The sequence below is a fragment of the Passer montanus genome, unplaced genomic scaffold (assembly GCF_014805655.1).
Source record: "Passer montanus isolate IOZ18808 unplaced genomic scaffold, ASM1480565v1 scaffold120, whole genome shotgun sequence".
NCBI lineage: Eukaryota > Metazoa > Chordata > Aves > Passeriformes > Passeridae > Passer > Passer montanus.
In genome coordinates this window covers 247,021-260,500 of record NW_024358723.1, presented here as the reverse complement: position 1 = coordinate 260,500, position 13,480 = coordinate 247,021, and the positions used below count along the sequence as shown (strand labels likewise).

The window sequence follows — 13,480 nt, the reverse complement described above, 5'->3', positions numbered from 1 at the left end:
GTCTGCAGCTGCCAAAACATGTTGGTATGAAGTTGGGAATATGTGATTAAAAGCTGTCACAGCCATAACTGTTCTCTGGTATCAAAAAAAAGCTCTAATACTCTGTTCTTAACTGTTGACTTAAGCAGTAAAACACTGATAAAAAACTGATAAATGTTCATTATCTGAAAGATTAGAATGACATTGAGAATTATTTTCTAAACATCAAATCCAGGTTCTCAACAGCCTTTGGCTGCACCAGGAATTAGAATCCAGAGCTCTGAGAACAAGGCAGCGACCACACAAGCAGAGCTGAAACCTGATTCAAACTGGACAGAGTCACACTTTTATGGCAACCTTTAAAAAAAGAAAACACAAAGAAAGTAAAACAAATCTTTCTGTTGTTTGTTTTAAATTGCATTTGAGCTAAGAGTCTGTGTGTGCCACAATCCAATTTCATGGCTTACTGTTTTCCAGCAGCAATCAGTAACAAAACACTGCAGGTTTCTTCTAAGTTGATGCCTTTATTTGGTGCAGGAGATTAAAAAATAATGATAATCATTTCAAGAGAAGAGAGACTGAGCAGGTGACTCCAGAAAGAATGAAATTTTCATGGTATTCAATAAAAATGCGCCCCTTGTTTACAGGCAGCTTCTGCCGCGAATTTGGTGCATTCCTTGTCCCTTGTGCTTACTTTTCAAGAAAGCCACTGTGGCACTGCTCACAATCCTGCTTGGAAAAGCCCAAACAAGCCAGCTTTAGAATTGCTGCACAAGGTCATGTTTGATCATCGGGGAGCACAGACATCCCGCTATTCATCGCGGCCGGCCGAGGCTGCCGGGCCCGGCGCTTCCACGGGCTCCCAGCTCAGCTGCCAAACAACAGCCTTCAACAAGGATGGATTTACATCCATCCACATCAACCACCCTTTTGTTCCCCTCTGCAGAAGCAAGGAGCAGTTCAAACTCTGTTTGGGGCGCTTGGAATGAAAAACACAAAAAGCCGAGCCCTGGGAATGGTTTGGGGTGGAAGGGAGCTTAAATCCCATCCCATTCCACCCTGCCATGGCAGGGACACTTCCACCATCCCAGGCTGCTCCAAGCCTCGTCAAAACTGCCTTGGACACTTGAATATTTCCCCTAAATCTCTCCAGCGAACCTCTTCAGGGCCATTAATAAACACTCCAATAAAAAATCCATCCAGGAACTCTCAGGAAGGACGAGCAGCAGGAAATTATCCCCTGAATTCAAGTCTTGTTTTCCAAAGCCCCTCGAGGACACCAAGATCCACAATTACACACAAGCAAATGACTGGATGCTGTGATGCAACCAAATTCCACAAGTTAAGCAAAACAGCCCAGTCTTCTGCTATTCCAAGTACTTCCAGAAAATACCATGGAGTGCAGGAACTCGTGATGATCCAGCTGATGGTGTGACCTTGTTATCAACCCAGCCTTAAACAAATTAGGACTACAAAGCCCTACTGAAAAGCTGCAGGTTCACTCACGGGTCATGCTGGTGTGAAAACCCATCCTGGGAAACATCTAACCACACTGGGAATTTACCTGGGATGGGATCTGACCAGCCACTTCCCAGTGCTGGGGGTTAAATTCCATTTACAGTCTCCAGCAGCTTTTTTAAATTCTCTGCTCAAAGACCCCAGTGAAATGTGTGTTTCTTCATCAACCACACATAACATCTATTTCAGCATGAAACAGATGCATTTCAGAATTTCTGAATGCAAACAGAACAAATTTATGTCATTGTTAAACACTGCCTTCAGATTTTAATTTTTATGACCAGGGTGGGAAGACCTTTCCAGGAAAGTCAGATTAGAGAGACACTGGGGACATAAAAATACTATTTTTTTAAACAGCACATTATTAAGTTCCAGGTCTCATCTTTGTTATTACAACCTCTTCCACGAGTCTGTAATTCAAGGTATCTTGGTGCAATGCTGCGAGGGATAAATTATTCCAATGGTTTAATATTAATATTCTCTATTAAAAAGAAAAAAAAAGCTTTCCCACCACGGATGAGACAGCTAACAAGTCAGGATTGTAATGGAAATTACTTCCAAGACTGCTAGACACAAACTTGGATCTATTTACACAGGCTGTGAATAGACAAGAGTTTATTTACAGATGGTTTCTCCCCAGCCCTGAAATGCATTTTGGGGAAAAAAGATATTAAAACAACATCAACAATCCAGCACTTAGGAGCAATCCTACAATCAGCCATTGTGTGCCATGTGACAGACAAGAGAAATAAACCCCACAAACACTAAGAAAACACGTCTCCATTTAAAGCTTCCATGGTAGTAATGAAAAGCAAAGTGGGCAGGAGAATTTTGGAAAAGCCTTTAAATATTCTTCTGTAACCTAATAGTGAAGATAAATATTTGCTTAACCTCCACCTTCACCATCCAAAAAAGAGCCAATTACTCTAAAAGCTACCAAATGCCCCAAGAAGAATTTAAAGCATTAACCACAACCACCAAAAAGCATCTGAGGAAGAGGCAGATGTCCCACAATCAGAGAGGCTGCCTGGCTTAGACGTCCCAAAAACAACTGTGCTGGAGACGCTGGTGACTCATTATTAGTGAAGGAGCAGAGAAACCACTTGAAGAGGTGAGGGGAAAATTCCATTTTAATTTAAGAGCTCTCTCTAGCAAGCCCTTCCCGAGCTCTGCAACATAAAAACACTTGGATATTCACTAATAAATTCATTTTATAAACACTTCCGACAGCCCTCAGCGAGCACAAGATATGCCATCTGCACTGAGACTTACCAGGGGCTAAGAAAAATAAAAGTACAATGTTTATACATTAAGTCCCTTCAAGAAAAAAATGTTTACCTTACTTTTGAAATTATCATAACATCAATGACTTCAACAAATAAGTTTGCTGTGCATATTTGTCATAAGAGGCAGTGCCATCTGATTCAGTATTCCCTTGATACAGTTCCTGCTGCAGGCCTTTACAAAAACAAAGAGCAAACCAATGACCTAGAAACAAATGCAGCCTCTCAAACTCCTTTAAACTCATTAACTTTATACTTGTTTCAGACTGGTAAGAGCGCCTGAAACTCCTGCCAAAAACTTTGATTGAAATTTGCCAGGCTGCACGAGGAGAAAGTTTGGATTTACTCCTTATCTGAAACCGTCTGAGGAGCAGGAGGAGCATTTTTCAGAAGGCAGAGAGCGGAGGAGGGGGCAGAGGGCTGTGGTTTTTTTGTGTGAAGGGGATGGATGTGTTTACATGGCACGGAGCAGAGCCATGCATCCAGCCCAGCTCCGGAAGCGGAAGCTGGATGACATGTCAGCACAGCTCTCCACTAATTACCAGGATAATGAGAAGCAGAATATTTCTTTTTCCACAAAGAGATGACACAAAAACACTTCCCTGCAATGCAACTAGTTATTTCTTGTCGTGCTGCCTGGTTATTTCTTGTCACGCTGCCCTGCACTGGGCAGGCACACACAAACAAAGCAGCTCAAGGTAGGCAGAGTTCCAGATTTATGACAGCTGAAATGCTCTTTTAAAGGATTTAGTGCTAGAATCCTTAAGAAAGAAGCTGACTGATCTGTGCACAGCACTGCAGGATTAAAAGAAATAAAAGAGGAAGGTAACTATGCACCATGAAAACTTTTAAAAATAACTCCCTGAGGTCATAAGTAACCATTTCAAAGGGGTGGTGGGAACAGGATCCATCTATAAAACTTCAATTTGAACATTAGCAAAGAGCCCTCCCCCAGCAGGAGCAATTACTGCTGCCTTTCATGTGGCACAGTAACACACCTTCCCTTGCACGCTTGGCTGTGTCAGGTCTATTTTAAACACACTCAACAGCACTACAAAGGAAAACATCCCACAGCCTGCCTCCCCGTGCAGCTGAACACGCACATTGCCAAGCACAGGTTGAAAACTTTGAGGCTTTCTTTGTAATTCACCCAGCCCTGAAAGCTGCTGAGCATCCCTGAGGCGTGAGGAGCATCCCTGAGGTGTGAGGCCAGGGCTCACATGAGAAGAACACACCACTGCCTGCACCTCCTGTCCCCCACGCCTGCGGTTCTGTTGGTGTGAGCACCAATATGGAATTACAGAATCCCAGAATGGTTTGGCCTGGAAGGGACCTAAAAGATCACCCAGCTCCAACTCCCTGCCATGGCCAGGGTCACTTTTTGTATGCACCATTCCAAGAGCATCTACTTGATGTGCTGCACTGACTCTACCTCGTGCTGCAGCTCCGTTCCAGCTTCTGAAGAGCTTTAATCTGCTTCTGCCTTTCACGGGCTATTATTAACCTCGGGGATAAAGCAGCACCCTTTTAATCAGGTGCTTTAACTGGATGTGTTCTGCAAACAGGTACGGCCAAGAGATATCCTCTACCTCCTCGGGCAGTAACGTGGGAAGAATCGCCTGCGATATTCACCAATAAAACCTCCAAGAAGGGCAGCGCTAAGAGAGAACATTCTCTGGTGCTGCAAGCACCAGGATGGTCTGGGTTGGAAGGAAGCTTAAAGATCTCGCTTTTAAAGATCCCTTGCCATGGGCAGGGACACCTTTCACTGTCCCAGGCTGCTCCAAGCCCCGTGCAACCCGGCCTGGGACACCTCCAGGGGCAGCCACAGCCTCCCTGGGCCTCACCTCCCTCACAGTCAATCCTTCTCCACACAAGTGGGAATCCTCCGGCTGTGCCAGAGGCGGCCCCCCCGCCGCTCACCTTGTACACGTCGCCGTAGGTGCCGCTCCCCACCCGCTGGATCAGCTCGTAGTCCTGCTGCGGGTTCCGCCTCAGGATATCGCCGCTGGCCCGCGCCGCCGGCTCCATGTCCAGCGCCGCGTCCCCGCCGGCCCCGGGATGCTCCTAGCGCGGCGGCCCCCGGCCCATGGCTCCTGCGGCGGCAGCGGCGCTCAGGGGGGCTCCGGGCGGCCCAGACAAAGGCGGCCGGGCGGCCGCGCCCTCCGCGGCTCCCGGGGCTCCTCGGGGCAACCAGGAAGAGCCGGGGCGGGCGGGGAGCGAGGCCGGGCGGGGAGCGAGCTCCGGTGCCGCCGGCGCTGCGGCCCGTCCGCCGGGGCGGCCAGGCCGGGCCGGCTCCTACCTGCGCGCCGCAGCCCTTTGTCCCGCCGGGGAGGGAGGGAAGGGAGGGGGAGCACCGCCGCCGCCTCCTCCTTTTCCTCCTCCTCCTCCTTCTCCTCCTCCTTCACGTTCTCCTTCCGCGGCCGAGCCGGGCCGGGTTCGCTCGGCTCGGGACGGGACGGGCCGGCAGCGCCTCCGCGCCGCCGCAGCGCCCCGGCGCGGCCAACGATGCTCCGGGGCGCTCGGCGGTGCCGCCCGGGGGGAGGCGGCTCCGGTGCCCCCGCCCCGCTCCCGGCCCGGCCCCGCTCCGAGCCCGGCCCCGCTCCGAGCCCGGCCCCGCTGCGCTCTGCCGGCCCCGCTGCGGGAGCCGCTGCCGTGGGGCTGTTACGGGCGCTGCCCGCCCCGCGGCCCGACGGCTGCCGCGTCCGGGGCTTGTGGAATCCCAGCGTGGCTTTGGTTGGCAGGGAGCTTAAATTCCATCCCATTCCACCCCCTGTCGTGGCAGGGGCACCTTCCACTAGACCAGGGTGCTCCAAGCCCCAGTGTCCATCTTGGCCTGGGAAACTTCCAGGGATTCAGGGGCAGCCGCAGCTGCTCTGCGCCAGGGCCTCATCCTCACTCTCACAGCCAAGAATTTCTTCTCAATATCCAAATAAAATCCTCCCCTTCCCAGCTTAAAGCCATTCCCTGTGTCCTGTCCCTCCATGCCTTGTCCCCAGTCCCTCTGCAGCTCTCCTGGAGCCCCTTCAGGCCCTGCCAGGGGCTCTGAGCTCTCCCTGGAGCCTTCTCCTCTCCAGGGGAACATTCCCAGCTCTCCCAGCCTGGAGCAGAGGGGTTCCAGCCCTTGGACCATCTTTGTGCCTCTTCTGACCCTGTTCTAACAAGTCTTCATTGTGGAGGGAGAATTGCAGATACAGGCAGAACTTTCAGCCTGTACCCGTTGGTTTGAGGCAGGAAGAAAACCTCCAGTTTGGCTACAGCACATATTTTATATGTATCTCTATCCATATATCTGCTTATACCAAACACCAGGCTGAGCTTTCCGTCTTTCACACCAGAGGCTGGGATACTTCCCGAGAGACTCGGGAAGGAAAAGGAGGAGGAAGACGAGGAGGATGTAGGACTGATCTGGATTGCAGCCTTGCAGCCACATCGTGTAATCCTTCTCATGGGCTAATCAGGTACCTAGCGTGGTATTTAGCTTTGTGGGTAACCAGCGTAATGAAAGTCACACCAGAATTACCTCAGACTTGTTGGGACTCGTCTCCCTGGACTCCATAAGTCAAAAAAGCTTCTGTGAACCTGCAAAGTGGAAAGCATTTATAACTGATTTGCCCAATTATTTTCAGCAAAACAGCTGAAATTCTGGGCAAAGCTCACCCATGGTCTCTGAAATGAACACCGGACAATTTAAGAAGCCCAAAGGTGGGGATAGGGAGTAGAGGAATGCTGGAATTTGCAGTAGCACTTGCTGCAAGGAGAGTCATTAGGGCCTGAAAGGAGGTGTGATTTTCTAGGCGTAAAAACTACCACATACTCAGAGCAGGAAATATGCAGAAGTTAGGTAGAAAAATTCAAATGGATGCCAGATGTAGGACTCTCTGGTGTCCAGGATTGCTTATTTCAGAACAGATGTTGCTTCTTTGGCAGCCACACAGCCCAGGCAGGCCCAGTGTAGTCTAAGGACAATGTAGCCAGGCATTGATCCTGGGTTTAAAATGGAGCTGGGCTTTGAACTTGGTCTTACATTTAGAAATCCCACGTGTAGTGCCTGACAGAGTGGTGTGGATTGCATAAGATTTTCCTTCAAACCACAGGCTCCATAGCAGATTTCATTAGGATCTGTGGTGCTTTAGGTTCAACTCAAAGGCACCATGTGCGGACTCCTGGGAATTGCATAGTGGCCTTTGGGTTTATTGGAATTTATTTATGGGCTCGTTTGGGCTGCAAAATGTAACCTGCCCTGCCTCCCAGAAACAGGAGAGCTCAGGGCTGCTCACTTAAAGAGATTCCCATTTAATTTCCCCTTGTCCTCTCCAAGCCTCCTGCATCCTGTACGTCCTTTCCAACATAAATACCTAAGTTTTCCTGAACCCCCAACAAACAAGAAACTATTTACCCTTTAGAGAGCTGTATTTCCTCAAGTGATTTTGAACAAAGCAATTACCTTTCCCCTCATAAATCAGCTTCCTGTGCTCCCGATAGGGAGCTGTTTGTGTCCTTTTTCTTTCCCCTTCCTCAGCTGATGCTTTTCCCTCTGCTGACTTGCTGCTCCCGACGAGCCATGGGATGAGAGCACAACAAAAAGGACATTTCATTTTGCAGTGGCAGATGGTGCATTAAGACTTGGCCTCCTAGAACATCTCTCAGATCTGAGGGGCTGCAATTCACTGCAAAAGCTGCTGTACTTAGTCCTTGTTAAGTTTCACTTCCCACCTGGAGGTGCAGTTTCTCATCCCATCTTGTCAGTGGTGGAGAGTGAGCTCTCAGAGCCCATCTCGTGTTCTGAGCTTTAATCCACCTTCCCCAGCTTGGTTCCCTGCTGGAAGCACATCTGGGAGGTGTCCATAGATAAAAGCAGCACTGGGACTGGATTATTGTTACCATTTCACGATTAGGAAAATGGATGAAAATGAGGGAACTGTCTGAAATTGTGCCAGGGGACGCTGAGGTTGGATATTAGGGAAAATTTCTTCAGGGAAAGGGTGGTCAGGCATTGTTTGCCCAGAGCAGTGGTGGAGATTGTCCCTGGAACAGTGTGGATGTGGCACTTGGGGACATGAGTCAGTGATGACCATGGCAGTGCTGGCTTAAGGCTTGGGCTCAGTGGTCTGAGAGGGCTTTTCCAACCTTAACGATTTAATTAACGATTCTAATGAGTTGTGCAGAGTTTTCAGTGCAGACATGGACCCTGTGCCCTGCCAGGCCCATGCTCCTGAGCACACACTGCATTTTCCACCCCAGACCACGCTGCTTTTCTGGTCAAGCGTGTTCAGGAATGTGCTTTTATGCAGCATCTTCCATCTGAACAGGTCGCAGCCTTAAAAGGAATGTTAAGTGGTTTTACATAAGGCATTACGTGGGTTTGGAGAATGTGATCTGTTTGTGCTGCAGTCTGAGGAGGAAGAACAGCCATGGTTGTTTTAACGAGACACCGAGGAGCACCAGGTAACGGTGGCTGCAGAGCTGGAGGGATTTCTAACTGAACAAGATAATAAAGGTGGTTTTAAAAGCAGTGAAAATACTTCAACTCTGGTGGTTTTTTTGACTACTAAAATATCTTTAATTTTACACAGTCTAACAAACTCACGTGGAAGGTATTCATAACTGCTGCAGCACCTTGCCTATGATTTCAAATTTTTATTTTTTTTTTAAAGTTTGTGGTTTGTGTTTTTCAGGCTGAAGGGCCTGCAGTGGAGCCATTCCCAGGCTTTCTGTGGGCAGCTTTCCACCCTTGAGTCCAGTTCAGGATGCTGAACCTCCTAAAGCTTCTTGGCATCCCTTTGGCAGCTTTCAGTGCTGTTCATGCTGCTTCACCTGCTCTGCTATCAGAATCCAGAATAAGAGGGATAGGGAGGATTTTGTGGGATCCTGTATGGTTCCTTGTGTCTGGAATAGCCCTTTGGAGGACAATTGGGATGGCAGCAGATGTGGGCACGTGATGACAAGTACAAAAAATGCCTGGAAAAAAATAAAGAGCAGAGAGAGAAGGCCTGGCAAGATGGATGGAGAGAACACAGCCAAGGGCAAGAGGAGACATCCAGGGCTGTTGGATGTTTCTTATGTCCAGCTTGGGAATTCACTTGCTCAAGGAAGCATCAGTCTGCCATAGACTGAGGATCTCTGCAGGGCTTGTGCTGAGATGCTGTGGGAAGAGATGCTAAAGGGAGAGAAAAGCCTTTTGTCCCTTGCAGGAGCAGGAGAATTGAACAAGACGCAGCTCAGGCCTGTGTGCAAGGATTTGTTTGTCACGGAAGGAAGAGGGGCACTGTGGCTATACATTATATTTGTGTCACCCCGTTTACGTAGATGCATCTCAGGAGACTTTGCAGCTGATTGTGCTCTTTGCATTCAAAGGAAGGAAACCAGCTGGATGCCCTTCCCTCCCACGAGCACGCACAGGAGGGCAGAGGTTGAGACCAGACAGCAACTGCTCGGCACAAGGATGCAGGAAAATGTGGCCATTTCCATGAAAACAGCATTAAAAAGGGACATTCAGAGCACTGCCTGGAAAGCCGGCTGCTTCCCCTGTTTCCAGGTGCACCAACCTGGCTGGAACATTTTGCAAGTATCCTGCTGAATCATCCAGGCAGGTGGATTTGGTTGGTTCTGCCAGGAGGAGCTGGAAGCCTTTTTCTGGCTGAGGTGTATCTTCAGGGGGAAATCCTAGAAACAAACTTGGCACAAAACAGATTTTGGCTTGGGCTCACTAAAGCCACGTTGCAAACAAAAAGGAGGCTGGTGAGGAAGGATGTTTTCCATAGTGTCCATCTGCCTGTCAGGGCAGGAGAGAGGGGACAAATTAAAAACAGGATCGGAAATAAATGAGAAGTTTGGCTTAGGAGAGATCCTCTGCCTTGCTGACCTCTAAATTGTAGAATCATGGAATTACCCTGAGGATCATCCAGTTCAACTCCTGACCCTGCACAGACACCCCAAAAATCCCACCCTGTGCCTGGGAGCTCTCCTGGAGCTCTGGCAGCCTTGGCAAAGTGACCATTCCCTGGGGAGCCCCACCATTCTCTGGGGAAAGAACCTTTTCCTAATAAAGAGAAATAAGAGGATCACAGTGAGATGGTGCAAAGGCAGCCACTGAGGTAAAACCAGGCCTGGGCTGATGATTCTTTATCTCCATGTTTATTTTATTCTTAAGTAGCTCCTTTAGTTTATGAAGCATCTTCCAGAAAGAAGAACCTCCAGACTGATTGATTAAACAAGTAATTTAATTAACTGCTGGAATTCTGTCTCCTCCACAGTGAAATACCTCTGTGCAGCCCTAGTGTGCAATCGTGTTTACAGAAGCAGCAAAGATAATTCCTTTGGCTGCAAAGCCCATGTAAATGTAGGCGGTCACAGCACAATTTGGGGTGAGAAATGGGAGCTGCAGGAATAGCAGGATTTCCTAAGCAACAAAGATCTGCTTCACTTAAAATATTTCAGGAAGAAAAAAAAAAAATCAAACAACAGAAAGATGTCAGGAAGGTTTTAGCTTCAGGACCGAGGAAAAAGCTGATTCAGTTTTATCCCTTTTTGGTATTTCCAAGGAACTGAGGCCTCCTAACCCTAGAATAAGGGCACAGAAATGAAACCAGTGATGAGGAATCCCTGCCAGGCAGTGTAACCACCAGGGAGAATCCCCCTGCAATGCTTTTCAGACACATTTGACATCTAGATCCCTTTGACTTTCCCATGCAATTCAGCAGAAGCAGTGAAAGAGCAGAGCCCGAGGAGGCAGAAGTGACAATAAAAACAAAACTAACACATCCCAGACCCTCGGATAACCACTGCAAGAACAGATCTGTCACCCAGGGGCTCAGGCAGTGCTTTGTCCAAGGAAAACTGGTGTGGAAGGCAGCGTTTTCCTCAGCAGCAAGTCCCAGTGAGCTGTGGTGGCACCTGAGCAAGAGCAGAGCCTTGGCAGCGTCCCTTTGGCACCTCTTACATAAGCGTTGCACAACGCGCCCGGGTTCTGTTTGCAGAGGGCTGGGGATATGAAAAGCAACTGGAAATGCTGCCTGGGTAAGTGGGACATCGAATCAAGGTAAATTATGAAACAGCTCCTGCCAATGGAATGCAGCATGGATTTAATTCCAGGTTTTCTCCAGATTCTGGGGCCTTTTCTGCGCTGGAGCTCGCGGTGTTGAACACCAGCTGTGCTCTCCCTCTGCGGGGTATTTTCTCTTTTTGTCTTTCTTCCATTTAGCATCATTTTAACTCAAGAATTCTTCCAGTCCATGACCATTCAGCATATCTGCTATAAAATCAGCTCTTTGTGATCTGGCAACTTGGGCAGCAAGAATGTAAAGATGCTTCCTAGGAATGGCTGTTTGCAACTGGGAAAATAAAGGAAAGATGAATCGATGGAGAGAAGGGATGGATGAAAATGAACAAATGCTGAGTCACTCTCTGGGAAAAAAGACCACCCCCCCGACTTGGGATCACAGGAAATAATGCAGGAAAAGGCCTTGGGAGTTCATGCAGACAATCCCCACAGCACAGCACAGTATCAAACCTCTCTGCTTCTCTTTGACTGGGATACCACATGCCATAATGGCAAGAGAAAAGGAGAAATGCCAATAAATGGGGCAGTACAAGCTTGACCTTAGCAGCAATTCTCAAAGGGAATGAGGAAAACGGGACCTGAGCCCATCTCAGTTTAATCAGACTTTCAAATTAACACATTTCCTTTTCCATCCTCTATTTTTCCCCTCCCCTGTCCATTTCCCAGCTGCTTTTCTTTTAATCTCCTCTTTCAACCTATCTGAACCCCTCTGACAGTGTCCAGAGTGAGAAATCCCTCCTCACAACACCTGTCTCCTCTCTGCTGCATTGAAGCAGCAACAGGCACGTGCAATCTCAGGGATTATTTACAAAAACCCTAATGCAGCTTCTGCAAAGCCCAGAGAGCTCCTCGTGGTCGCAGTGCCCAGCAGGGGTGGGCAGGATTCAGCTGTGTGCCACGTGAGAGAGCCAAAATTACATGTTTCCTTCTGATGCTGTAAACACAGGGAAGAGGCCAACGGGAGGCACTCACAGTGTTGGAGGAGGCACTCAGGAATTAACTATCAGCATATCAATGGCAGCACAACAACACATGGAACTGGAACTGAAGCCTGGTTCATTTTTGAATGTCCTTCCCGCTGTCAGGAGTGAAGAGATCCTGCTGGCTCCTGTGAATCCAACAAAGCTGGATGGCCACTGGCTTTCCCTGCCTGCCGTGGGCCAGAGTGCAGAAATGATCGGCATTCTCCCAAAGTCTCCTCTTGCAGGTACAATCTGGGGCTCAGTTCCCAGATTTTGTCCCTCTGGTGACCACCACATTTCCACAGTTTAATCAGCTGATCTTTGAGAGCTGTGCCACGTGTCTTCCAAAGAGCATGGGGCTGTGGCTTCAGAGTCAGGTTGATTCCAGCAGCTTGTTGGCATCACGAGTGTGGGCAAACACTGGCTGAGGACACGTGTGTGCACTCCCATGCTGGTCCACATGGGGTGGGTGGGAGTGGGCAGGCTCCCCGTGGGGCCCAGAAAGCCAAACACAGCAGGGGCTGCATGCCCGGCAGGGTGGGCAGGAGGTTCAGGGAGGGGATTGCTCCCCTCTGCTCTGCTTTTGTGACAGACCCCACCTGCAGTGCTGCCTCCAGCTCTGGGGCCTCCAGCATGAGAAGGGCGTGGAGCTGCTGGAGCAAGTCCAGAGGAAGCCATGGAAATGCTCTGAGGGCTGGAGCCAGGCTGGGAGAGCTGGGGCTGCTCACCTGGAGAGGAGAAGGCTCCAGGGAGAGCTCAGAGCCCCTGGCAGGGCCTGAAGGGGCTCCAGGAGAGCTGCAGAGGGACTGGGGACAAGGGATGGAGGAACAGGACACAGGGAATGGCGTCATCTGGGTTAGATGGGATATTGGGAAGGAATCCTGACTGTGAGGGTGGTGAGGTCCTGGCACAGGGTGCCCAGAGCAGCTGTGGCTGCCCCTGAATCCCTGGAAGTGTCCAAGGCCTGGTTGGACATTAGGGATAGGAAAAAGAAAAGGAAAGGACCCCCACGCATGACAGAGGGTGAAATGAAATGAGCTTTAGGATCCCTTCCAACCCAGACCATTCCGGGATTCTGTGTTATCAACTGTGCTGCATTTTAATCCTCCCCAGAGGTGTCCAAATCCAGCCCTTACACTGCGTCCTTTGTGCCACATCTGCATGAACACAGTGAGTGTCTCCTGCTGCCTGCACAGGCAGAACTGGGGGAGCAGTCCTGGCTGACCGTGTGGTGATTTCTCAGCTTAGGCGTCCCCATCCACGCACCATGCATCCTGCTTGTGCCAGGTGCCCCAGCCATGGCCTCTTGTGGGTGAGTGCCCACAGGAGTGCCCAGTGCCCCAGATGAGCCAGGTGCCCTGCCCTGGGGTGGATGTCTCCAGCGTGGGTGTCCCAACAACCCCACTGCTCAGGCAGGAATAGCCTGGATGTCGGAGCAGCCTGTCTGCTGAGCCCCCCATCCACACCCCCTGCACGGCCGCCGCTGGTGGTGCCCCAGTTTGGGTGCCCGCAGATCCCAGTGCCCCGGCTGGGCTAACCTGGATGCCGGATCCTCCCATCGGCGCTGAACGCCCCCCAACACCCCCTCGGGAGGGAGCTCAGCACCCACGGGCGTGCCGCTCGCCCCGCCCGCGGGCCCCCGGCCGCGCGCACCCCGGGCAGCGGTGCCGGGGCCG

General features: G+C 50.1%; 1 protein-coding gene across 1 annotated transcript in view; it reads right to left on the bottom strand.

Moving 5' to 3' along the window:
- The window catches only part of MAP4K5 (mitogen-activated protein kinase kinase kinase kinase 5), a 63,405-nt gene extending 58,123 nt beyond the window's left edge, over positions 1 to 5,282 (bottom strand). The window contains exons 1-2 of the mRNA XM_039698084.1: positions 5,083 to 5,282; positions 4,704 to 4,876 (exon numbers count right to left, since the gene is read on the bottom strand). Coding sequence (XP_039554018.1) covers positions 4,704 to 4,811 — 108 coding nt within the window. The 5' untranslated portion in view covers positions 4,812 to 4,876; positions 5,083 to 5,282. The remainder of the gene's footprint in view (positions 1 to 4,703; positions 4,877 to 5,082) is intronic.
- Positions 5,283 to 13,480: the final 8,198 nt, after the last annotated feature.